General features: G+C 35.9%; 1 protein-coding gene across 1 annotated transcript; it reads left to right on the forward strand.

The window, feature by feature from the left end:
• Positions 1 to 1,542: 1,542 nt before the first annotated feature.
• Positions 1,543 to 10,483, forward strand: LOC132145010 (succinate dehydrogenase [ubiquinone] flavoprotein subunit, mitochondrial-like). Its single transcript, XM_059555683.1, has 15 exons — positions 1,543 to 1,655; positions 2,494 to 2,577; positions 2,704 to 2,865; positions 3,807 to 3,950; positions 4,089 to 4,253; positions 4,386 to 4,534; positions 6,447 to 6,571; positions 6,747 to 6,915; positions 7,100 to 7,295; positions 8,085 to 8,256; positions 8,417 to 8,535; positions 8,717 to 8,828; positions 9,363 to 9,493; positions 10,100 to 10,213; positions 10,382 to 10,483. The coding sequence occupies exons 1-15, from the start codon at positions 1,596 to 1,598 to the stop codon at positions 10,466 to 10,468; spliced, it is 1,989 nt and encodes a 662-aa protein (XP_059411666.1). The 5' UTR covers positions 1,543 to 1,595; the 3' UTR covers positions 10,469 to 10,483.
• The last annotated feature ends 1,620 nt before the right edge of the window (positions 10,484 to 12,103 follow it).

Here is a 12,103-nt window from a genome sequence, read left to right on the forward strand (position 1 = left end):
CTCTGTGGTTTTCAGAGAGCGTCTGTCTGTATTTCATATCCAGGTCTTTCTAGATTGTCTTTATGGTCTTTTCATACTTGACTTTGGCCTTTGGACTTTTGAGACTCCTTGGACCAGATCCATCCTAAGACATAACACAAGATAAAGAAAAATGTAACAAAAACTCATCTACACCTTTCAGTGAATTTTCATTTTCATTCCTAATTTTTATGCAAATTTAAAGATAATTATTTTTTGTATTTGCTGACATGCTTTAAGTTTCAAAAACACATTATTTTTCAAATAGTGTACATTGTTGTAGGTCCCATATGCCTTACCTCTCTCAAACGCATTGTTTTCTACAAAGTCCCTCCTTCCAACAAGTGCATTGTGATTGGCTGGACACCGCAAGCACTCGTTGCAAATATAACGCCCCTTTCCATAATTGCAACCTTCTTCCTTCAAAAATAAATGTAAAGACAGTTATGTCCTTAGTTTACCAGAGAAATCTCAGTTTGGAACGACATGAGGGTAAGTTATTAATGACATAATTTAGATTTTTGGGTGAACTATCCCTTTAAGTCTACAGTAGTTCTGGGAATCTATTCCAAAAAGAATCGATTCCGAGGTGTCTTGATCTTATTACAATCTAAAATACTATTTTTTTTAAAAATATATTTCAGCCAATGATCATTATAAATAATACGTCACGAGCATAGATCAGTGGCCGAGAGCGCATCTTATTGACAGATAAACCATGAGCTCTATCAGTCTTAATGTTCTCTGTTTTTTTCCAGTGTATTTTGTTAATATGCAAAGTATACAAAGTAAACTTCATCATTCAGCTGAACTGTGCACATTTATTTTAGACACTTCTTGTCTTATTTAATTCATGCGATAAACGCATGTCCCTGCTTAGCTGGACTATGATTAATTTCACGGGCAAAGCTGAAAAAACTATAAATTTTCGTATCGTCTTTTTTCAGCTTCATATATTATAGGAAGGATACATTATACGACCTATCCTGCAGTCATCATGGTGATATTAGGTTCCTTTAACATGTATGTGACGAATAAAAAATATTGAATCTTGAATATTTCCACCATGTGTGTGTGAACCTGAAACAGAAAAGATTAATTCATTGTTTACCTGGGTCTTCAGTTTATGATTAGCTCACCTCACCTCTTATCTGACAAGTATCATTTCATTACTGCAATATTAATTTCTCAGGATTGTGGGAGGTCAAAGGCAGCGAAGGAAAGCCTTCAAATATCGTCCAGATCTCATCTCAGAGACAGGAACTGAAGCTAACATTGAACTCGGACGTGCCTATCGGACGCTTTCCTTCCTTGGAATGCATCCTCCGAATGCATCCTCAGTTTTTCGGATGAGGCCGAAATCATCAGTTCTCTTTCTGGCTCAATATTGTTTTGACTGAAACAGGTGAACAATACTAAAATCCAGTAGAGAACCTGTAGAATTTTGCACATGCGCAACTGAACGAATCACTCCCCGAGACGACTCGCTCTTCCCGAGTCACATCAAAGATTCGAACGAATCGTTCAAGAACGACCCATCGCTACTTTACCATGTGTTTCAGTCAGAATCGAGCAACATGGCTGCTGTCTGTGCTGCCTCTCGTCTCCTCGGGAGAAAGATTGTATCATCTAAAGCTGTAAGTCCTCTCTTATACTTTGGATACTTTGTTTTTGTAATGTCATGTGTCCAGTGAAGGCTGAAAGTTTGAATGCTTTATACTCAGACGTCGCTATGCTCTATTGTAGTCTGTTGTGTGTTGGTTTTGTAACATCATCTGCTCGGTTAAGTAACACTGTTATGTAGTATATCAGTAAGGTTACCTTTGTTATATGAGTGGACGTTTTATGTGATGCTGTTTTATTAAAGGAGCTTGTCTTTTAGCAGGGATGCTTGAGGCTTTTTCACCTGATGTATTGTGACATTATATAGACGTAAAGATGAGATAGTTTGTTAACAGGAATCCATTGAAGGTCAAGCAGGAAATATTAGCATTAGCCATGTTATGTTGAATGCTCCTTATGTTAGATATTATCTCTTTTTAAGTGTCTGGATGCATGGGTTTTATTCGATTTCTCCTCTCATGTATCCTCAAACATGCTCCAACCTATATTTTATCTATATATTACAGTTAAACTAACGTATAAGCAGATGTCTTGCTGTTATGTCATCAGAATAGACATTTGAATAATGTGTGAATACTGTTGTGTTGCAAAAAAAATAAATGAAGAAAAAATCAAGCAGAAGGGAGGTGAAGATGAATATAAATAAATTATATCTGTTTTAAATAGTTGAAACATTCATTTTCTGTAAAGCTGCTTTAAAACTTTGTCTGTACAATTATATTCAGATTGAATTGGACTGAAAAACTAATCAGTAGAAGGCTAAGCATTTAAATGCACAAACATAGTTAAACATCACAGATGTGACTTTGCTTAGGTTTTTGATTATTAAAAACACTTTGTGTTTCTCACCAGCTGCCTGCAGTGTGCCAGACGAGCAACCGCAAGCTGCATTTCTCAATCTATGGAAAAAAGGGAGATGCAAAAGTGTCAGATGGTGTAAGTATGTATAATACTTCCTTGTTTGGTTTCATTAGCTTTAATTTTGACCGTTATATGCACACATGAGATAGATAGGCTGGTGTCCTTGTGTGCTCATGGTGTTGTCTGTCTTCGTCCCCTTAGATCTCCACTCAGTATCCAGTAGTAGATCATGAGTTTGACGCGGTCGTGGTTGGAGCCGGTGGTGCAGGGCTGCGTGCGGCGTTCGGTCTGTCGGAAGCTGGTTTTAACACCGCCTGTGTCACCAAACTTTTCCCCACCCGCTCACACACGGTGGCTGCACAGGTTTGAGACTTTCTCTAGTAACAAAACAGTCTGTCCTCTTATACCCTCTCATATACTTCAGCAGCACAACCTGTCTCTCATCAGGATTTATGCTAGGTTTTATAGGCCAGGTTTTGCTGATATTTATTGCAGGTAATTCCTAAATCCAGGACAATAAATATTAAGACTCTGATGCATCAGATTCATGTGATTTGCTCTGCAAAAGTGAATTAGAAACAGTTCTTTAGACTGTCTGATTTTCAGCTAAAGAAGTCTAAAGTTCACAGTGAAGTTCAACCTTTGAAACTATACCTCTGATAATCTTACACCACTCTGAAAAAATAAAAGCAATGATAAGTGGGCTGTTTTAAGTGTTGTTCGAAATAATACTTCATTAATATTCTCTTAGACTATATAGCTGGTCTCAATTTATATATTTTTATATATAAAATATAAAATGAAAACAATATTATATTACGTATTTTATTATTATAAATATATATTTATATCACTGTTTATTTTTTACATGTTTATGATTTTTTATATATATATATATATGTAGTTTATTTAAACATTTAAATAAAATATGCTATATATTACTGATGTCAAATGATTAATCGTGATTAATCACATCAAAAATGAAAAAAAATATAATGCGTGTGTTTTGTGTATATTTATTATGTAATATGTATATATAAATACATTACATGTTTTGGAAAAATTGACATCTATATTTATATCTATATTTCTATTTACATAATTAATATTATGAATAAATGTATTTAACGTAAAAATAACATATTTTTGAGAAGTATATACATGCATGTGTATTTATATGTACATAATAAATAAACACAGTATACACACACATTCTGTAAACAATTTTTTTTAATCTTTTGACAACACTAATATATATATATTAAAAATGACAGCTTTCTTGTTTCTTTTCCTTTATAAAATAGGGTGGAATTAATGCTGCATTAGGCAACATGGAGGAGGATGACTGGCGCTGGCACTTTTATGACACAGTGAAGGGATCTGATTGGCTGGGAGACCAGGATGCCATTCACTACATGACCGAGCAGGCTCCTGCTGCAGTGGTGGAGGTGAGAGACACTGCCGCTGTCACCTTTACTGTCAGGAGAATAGATGAGATGAAGAATGTCTGACCTCTCGTTTCCCTGTCACTAACTCAAGCATTATAACTCTCAATATGATCGTGATTCACATCTGTGTGTTTTCAGCTGGAGAACTTCGGTATGCCGTTCAGCCGTACTGAGGAAGGGAGGATCTATCAGCGTGCCTTCGGAGGCCAGAGTCTGAAGTTCGGTAAAGGAGGTCAGGCTCACAGGTGCTGCTGTGTGGCAGACAGGACGGGTCACTCTCTTCTTCACACACTCTATGGACGGGTGAGTGAGAGTCTGTGGATGTGATCTGGGGCTGATGTTCCAGATATACAATACTAGTAGAAGTTACCAAACAATTCAGCTTGATCTGGAGCACCTGTTGAGGCCTGTCTGATTGTGTCTGTTGGTGTCTAGTCTCTAAGGTATGACACCAGTTACTTTGTGGAGTATTTTGCCCTGGATCTGCTGATGGAGGATGGAGAGTGTAAGGGAGTCATTGCACTGTGCATGGAGGACGGATCCATCCACCGATTCAGAGCCAAGAACACAGTCATTGCCACTGGGTGAGGGAAATAATCAGGTTTCATGTCTTAAAGTTGTTCCAAACCTGAATGAACACAGAAGAAGATATTTTAAAGAACGTGGGTAACCAAACAATTCCTGGAACAGCAACTATTTATTTACCCACAATCTTCAATATCAGGGTCTCTGCGGATCCTTAAAAAGTATTAAAACGTCTTAAATAAAATATGTTTTTTAAGGTCTTAAAATGTATTAAATTGCGCTAATTTTTGAAGAGTGGCATTAAATTTCATCTGGGTGGCATTAAATTTCTTGTGGGCGGAATGAAAGAAAGATATCGGAAAAACTATTTTCCATGCTAACGTAATTTCACCAGCGCACGTCCCTGTCTGAAGACAGTAAAAAGTAGCGTGTGCCTATAGCACAGGCATCATACAGTATTTAGGGGGCAGTGTTTTCCCAGTAGGCCTGTCATAGAAACAGACGAAGAAGTGTTTCATTCAGAGTGGCAAAAGCGAGCCAAGAGGGGAAAGTGCAGGTTTAATGATAACTGGCTCGATGATGAGAAATATAGCAGGTTACAAAAAACGACGGAATACGAAGTGCGGTGCAGACTTTGCAAAAAGACCATACAATTGGGAACAATGAGCTGCAAAGCCCTTGACGCACATATGTAAATTTAAAAAATTATTGATTTTATTTAAAAAAAAAAGAAAAAAAAAGTACTGACCCCAAATTACTGACCAGTAGTGTATATTGTTATTACAAAATATATATATTTTAAAAACATAGCTTTTTTTTTTTTTTTTCTTTTTATTCATCAAAGTATCCTAAAAAAGTATCACATGTTCTGAAAAAATATTAAGCAGCAGAACTGTTTCCAACTTTGATAATGAATCATCATATTAGAATGATTTCTAAAGGATCATGTGATAATGATCCTAAAAATTCAGCTTTGCATCACAGAAATAAATGATAATTTAAAGTATAATAAATTGAAAAACAATTATTTTAAATTGTAATAATATATCACAATATTAAAAAAAATTCTGTATTTTTGATCAAATAAATGCAGGCTTGATGAGCAGAAGAAACTTCTTTCAAAAACATTAAAAATAGTAATTTTTCCAAACTTTTGGTCTTATATATATATTACTTTTATTTATTTATTTATTTTGCCGGGATAATCTTAATTTTTATTCTTGAAGGTCTTAAAAAGGTCTTAAAAGTCATTAAATTTGTTGATCAAAAATGTGCAGATACCCTGAATATATCTTTCTATATTAGAAGAAAAAAATTCATGCCAGTGTGAAACAACTTGATGGTGATTAAATGATGTAAACATTTTTGATTTGGGGTTAACTATCCCTTTAAGCAATCAGCAGTGTTATTTTAGTATAGTTTATTTACTTATAAAGTGTTTATAGATATTTTGAATTCGCTTTTATTTTAATGTTTTCATTTGTATTTTAGTTTTAGTAATCTTATGTGTTTTTAATAGTTTTTTTATTAGTGATTTTTTTTTCCAGTTTGTTTGTTATTTTATTTTATTTTGGTTTGTTATTTTAGCACTTCACATTTTATTTCAAATAGTTTATACATATTTTTTTTTTAAGTCATTCGCCTTATATTTAAATTTCAGCTTTATTTCCTTAAGATTATAAATGTAATATTTTTGTTTTGATTTTGTTAACAGTAACACTAGTATTCAAAAGGATTCATCAAAATAATTTTTTTTCTAAATCTAGTTTTTAATTAAATATTTATAAGTGTGTTTGATTGTTTGGAATTATTTACTTTTTAATAATTGTTCTGTTTTTAATGGCAAAAGCTGTCACATTTATTTAAAAAAATATTTAATATTTACTTTTTGTTACGTTTGGTTTTACAACGTGTGTGTGTGTGTTTTATTACAACATACAACTAGAGATCTTTATTGTGTTTTCTCTGCAGAGGTTATGGCCGCACATACTTCAGCTGTACATCAGCCCACACCAGCACAGGAGACGGTAATGCCATGGTGACCCGTGCTGGACTGCCCTGCCAGGATCTCGAATTTGTTCAGTTCCACCCCACAGGTGAGCTTCATCTTTAATAAGCCTGGACAAGTCCTTTAGACTACCGTGAATCTATAACACCTCTTTGACTTTGACAATATCTAACTGTTATATATTACAGCTGTGATGATAAATATCCAGCTCTTCCACTGATGTCCTCAGTTTTAAATGACGTGACCTGAGTTATTTCTTTTAGGGATCTATGGAGCTGGATGTCTGATCACAGAAGGGTGCCGTGGAGAGGGAGGAATCCTGATCAACAGTGAAGGAGAGCGGTTCATGGAACGATACGCACCCAATGCTAAAGATCTGGCCTCTAGGGACGTGGTGTCACGGTCCATGACCATCGAGATCAGGGAAGGAAGGTATAATAGACTTCCTTTTTACTGTAATCTCAGTATGTGATTTGGTTCCTTCATTTTAATGTACTGTTTAAGGTATTGTAAGTTTGTTGTTAACATCATTTTCACAAACAGTGTGAAACAGACTGAATAATATATGAACTGGTGATGGGTTTAAAAAAAAGAGTTTCCACCCTGTTCCCTCCAGAGGTGTTGGTCCAGATAAAGACCACGTCTACCTTCAGCTCCATCATCTTCCGCCCCAGCAGCTCGCTGCTCGTCTGCCCGGCATCTCTGAGACCGCCATGATCTTTGCTGGAGTGGACGTCACAAAAGAGCCCATCCCAGTGTTACCCACCGTCCACTACAACATGGGCGGCATCCCCACCAACTACAAGGGACAGGTATTGAGAATGTGATGCATGGCATTGGTTTTACTATTGCTAGTGCTTGGGTGAATGAACTCCTAATGCTGAAGTAATACAATGTGAACCTGTTATTTGTCCTGCACTGTTTGTCTTAGAACCATTTATTTGTGCACACAGTTTTATATTAGAACTGTAGTTGTTGATAGAAAAACAGAACTTGTCATTTTATTTTCTTTTAAGGAATTTTATATATTTTTTTCAGGATTGATTAAATTGCAAAAAACATTACATTTCAAAGTGACTATTTTTTTGTTTACATCTAATAAATCCATAAGGGTTAATGGAATGAAATTATGCAAATCATTAGCTTTTTTCCATTTAAAAAAAATAAAAATTAAGACATGCAGCCATTAAAAGAAAAATGTTTCATGTATGGAATGTCAAGTGTCAAATGCTTTTTATAAAATGTTTCCCATTTCTCACACACTTTTAGGACTTAATTTTGTTGATAAAAGCCTGTTCATGAACCATTACAGTGCAGCATAAAAAATAATTACCTTTTCATCTTAAAATGAAAGTTTACACAACAAGTTCATATCATATCATATTTTTTCATTTCAAAAAATATTTTGGTGTAACTGTATAAAAAAAATTAAGCTACAACTGTAAAAAAAAAAAAAAAGATTCTTTGCATCCAAACTGACCCAAATTGTGAAAATAGTATACAGATTTTGAATGCATTATGAACACAAATGGTAAAATCTCTTTGGAAGTGCCCCTCATCATGAGAATATAATGCTGATATCCTCTCTGTAATTGTGGCAGGTCATCACTCATGAGAACGGAGAGGATATGGTGGTGCCAGGTCTGTACGCCTGCGGTGAGGCCGGCTGTGCATCGGTGCACGGTGCAAATCGTCTGGGTGCCAACTCACTGCTGGATCTGGTTGTGTTTGGACGCGCTTGTGCCCTGACCATTGCTGAGACAAACACTCCAGGTAGCTTCAATAAAAACACCCTGAAATGGTGAAGGAATGCTTGATAATTGCCTTTTTTTAGACACAAGACACAATCCTCCAAAGTAGTAATTATTTACATATTTAGTAAAGTTGTTTTACATTCAGTTATGATTTGTTTATCTATCACTCTTTCTTTCAGGAGAGAAGCTTTCCCCTCTGAAACCCAATGCAGGAGAAGCATCTGTCGCCAATCTGGACAAGATTCGCTTTGCTAACGGCAGTACCAGGACCTCAGAGATCAGACTGAATATGCAGAAGGTCCGTCGCCTCACTGCAGTTCTTAATTTCTGAAACCATCCTAAAATTATTGATGAACTGAATTGAACAGAATTGAAGCATACGGTAGCCTCATCTCATAATTTAGGATGATCTCAAGTGGTTATAATAAAATAGGAATTTCAGACTAACTGAATCTGTATTTTGTTTTTTTGGACCTCAGACCATGCAGAATCACGCTGCTGTGTTCCGCACCGGAGACGTCCTAAAGGAGGGTTGTGAAAAGATGGACTCCGTCTACAAGTCTCTGGATGACATCAAGACATTTGACAGAGGTCAGAGAAGACTGGAGTAAATTAGAAATCAAGTATCTCTGTGCTCACATCCAGTATTGTCCAAACGTTTTTACAATTTTCATTCAGTGCTGAATAAAAGGGACAGATGGGATTTTGGTTTTAAATAAATGCTGTTCTTTCTATTCAAAGAATCCCATCAAATCATGATTTCCACAAAAATATGAAGCAGCATAACTTTCAACATTGATGATAATCAGAAATATTAGAATGATTTCTAAAGGATCATGTGAGACTAAAGACTTGAGTATCACAGGAATAAATTACATAAACGCAGTCTAAATAAAAGTTATTTTAAATTGTAATAATATATTAAAATGTTACTTTTTTAAATGTATTTGTAATCAAATAAAAATATCCTTTGTGAGCCTTAAGATACTTAAAAACATTTAAAGAAACATATATGTAAGAACCGACCCCAAACTTTTGAACGTTATTTGCAATACTGTATTAAAAAGGTGTTATTGCTGCAATATGATGGTTCTTATAGCCTTTGTGCTGGTTTTATGTGTTCAGGCATCGTGTGGAACACTGATCTGGTGGAGACTCTGGAGCTGCAGAATCTGATGTTGAACGCGGTGCAGACAATCGTCGCCGCTGAGGCGCGTAAAGAGAGCAGAGGAGCTCACGCACGTGAGGACTTCAAGGTCAACTTTCTGAATCCAGAATGCTTGTCTCAAGACTGCATTTTTTAAATTTACAAAGCTGCGTTTTAGTGCTCTGTACCTTTTTATTTAACCTGGTAAAAATAGCATCTTAGCTTTCGAAAATGGAAATGTTTCTTTACTTGCAATTTGTAATCTTGCATCTTAAAATAATAGTTATAGGAATCAAGATGTAATTTAGCATTAAATCACTTGCTCAGCAATTGATCCACTGCAGTGAATGGGTGCCGTCAGATTGAGAGTCCAAACAAATGATGCACAAGTAATCCACACCACTTCAGTCCGAGTGGGAAAAAAAAGCTGTGGATTACTAATAGATTATTGTGCTGTTTTTATCAACCGTTTGAACTCATTCTGATGGCACCCATTCACTGCAGTGGATCAATTGCTGAGCAAGTGATTTAATGCTAAATTTCTCCAAACCTGTTCTAATGAAGAAACAAACTCATTTATAATCTTGGATGGCCTGAGGATGAAAGCATCTTCTGCATATTTTCATTTTTTGGTGAACTATTCCTTCAATATGCATCGCAATGTTAAAGACAAAACTGTAACGTGGATGATATAGTCTTCCTGTTTTTCGTACAGGACCGTGTGGATGAGTATGATTACTCCAAGCCTCTGCAGGGACAAGAGAAAAAGCCTTTCGAGCAGCACTGGAGGAAACACACAATGTCCTACGTGGATCCCAAGACAGGAAAGGTAAATATATCATGAAGCTTTTAGCTCATTGTGAGTGTTTTCCCATTGTTACCTTCCCTTCATTTGTTTACCTTTAAATGTTTCTTGTTAGTCTGCATACAGGAAGATGGATATTTTAAAAAAAAGTGTACGTTAGTATGAGCTAACATATATGAACTCTTGTTTCAGGTTACTCTGGAATACAGACCTGTGATTGACAACTCTCTGAACGCAGAAGAGTGTGCTGCTATTCCCCCTGCAATCCGCTCCTATTAAATGCTTCCTAATGTGCCCCAGCTGACTTCGTCCTTTTATTTACTTGTAATCAGCCAATAATTAAATGAATATCGTGTTATTGACAGGCTACACTTTATTTAAATATGACCAGAGTAAGAATCAAATATCTCAATATTCGAACAATAAAGTTGAAATACCATTGCTCAATGAAAAAGATTGTTCTGTAACTGAAGGCAAAAATAACAGCGGTGTTATTATTAATACTGTTAAGAAGCACTTGCACATTATGGAAAATGAATTGAATTAGTCAACTCGTTAACTTAGCAGTTTGTAATGCTAATGAAATGTTCGGTTTCTTATGTATCTGACCTTGTGGCCTTCCATTCTTGAATATACACCTCATCTGTATGTAAAGTTCTGTACATCTTGCATGTTATGTTTTGTAGGTTCTGTTTAAATGCAATAAAGATGATCCAGTCATAATGATTGGGACTGGAATACTGGCTGAAATGTATTAGTGTTTACTGGAAAGAGAAGATTAGTTGGAGAGTCTGGGGGCTTACATGTTTAAAATGTGAAGGGACAGGGAAAAAATGCTTGAGTTTTTGTGTTGGCTTTCTGATAATTAGAAAAGAGAGATTTTTTAAGCTGTTGTGAAGTCCTCTTGCCTGTGGATGGCAGCAGAGATCACCGAAAAGTTCAGTTATTGTGAAAAACTGCAACGACAAGATTGTGTCAACCTAACCAGAATATGTATTATTTATTCTCCCCTAGAGCTGTAATCGGGCCCTAAAAGTTAGGCCCGACAGGACCCGAGCCCGACAAGTACATTTTGATTGACAGCTTTTTTTAAAGCCCGAACTCGTTTACAGCCCGACATTATTCAAATGTGCGCACGCACACAGCTCTTTTGCCTTTTGTCAAGAATGAGTTATTTATACATGTTTTAACATAATTTATTCATAGCTAACGTAGACTAGACCACTTGGAAGTTGGAATAAAGAAATAAAATAAGTCCTCTGTGACATCGTAACATCTCAGCATTCTAGACATGGGCTCATTAACCTAGAAATAGACCAACGCACCAATAAAAACGAGTCATTTTTAACAAATTAAATTAAGATAAATTTTAAATTAAGATGAGTATTTGGCAATAACGAAATTAAGATAAAGGCTCCGCCGGATTTGCTTCGCACTAGCAGATGATATTTAATAAAAGAATAATACCAACATTAGCGTGAATACTCGGTCCACATTATGCATTTAAGACTCAATGAATATTTAGTTAACATTTGAAAAACCTTTACTCACAGAGATTAGGCTAGGTCTACATGTTTTGTGGAGGAAAATTATTGAATCCACTGATGTCTTCAGCGCGTTCCTGCGTTCACTGATGGTGCATCCAGCAATATAATTGGCTCATTATTCTCATTATAAACACAGTCAAAACTTTTCCACACTTCAGACTTTGCTTTAGTTGCTGGTGCAGTAATCACCAGAGGCAAGCCTCCGTTATACCTACTCAGCATTCATTTTTGCATCTTTCTCGCGCTAATCGAAACACATCACATGACCGCTCGTTTACCTCGACCCGAGCCGCGTAAGATGATATAAATTAAGCCCGAACCCGACCCAACCCGTCGGGTCCCATCGGGTTCTGTGGGGTTCGGGCAA

Source organism: Carassius carassius, chromosome 8 (genome assembly GCF_963082965.1).
Source record: "Carassius carassius chromosome 8, fCarCar2.1, whole genome shotgun sequence".
NCBI classification, from domain to species: Eukaryota; Metazoa; Chordata; class Actinopteri; order Cypriniformes; family Cyprinidae; genus Carassius; species Carassius carassius.

Bases quoted from the DNA above. Each gene is read 5' to 3' on its own strand.
- LOC132145010 (XM_059555683.1), top strand. From the start codon at position 1,596: ATGGCTGCTGTCTGTGCTGCCTCTCGTCTCCTCGGGAGAAAGATTGTA. The intron at 3,951-4,088 runs GTGAGAGACACT...GTGTGTTTTCAG, and splicing joins CTCCTGCTGCAGTGGTGGAG to CTGGAGAACTTCGGTATGCC. The intron at 6,572-6,746 runs GTGAGCTTCATC...TATTTCTTTTAG, and splicing joins TGTTCAGTTCCACCCCACAG to GGATCTATGGAGCTGGATGT.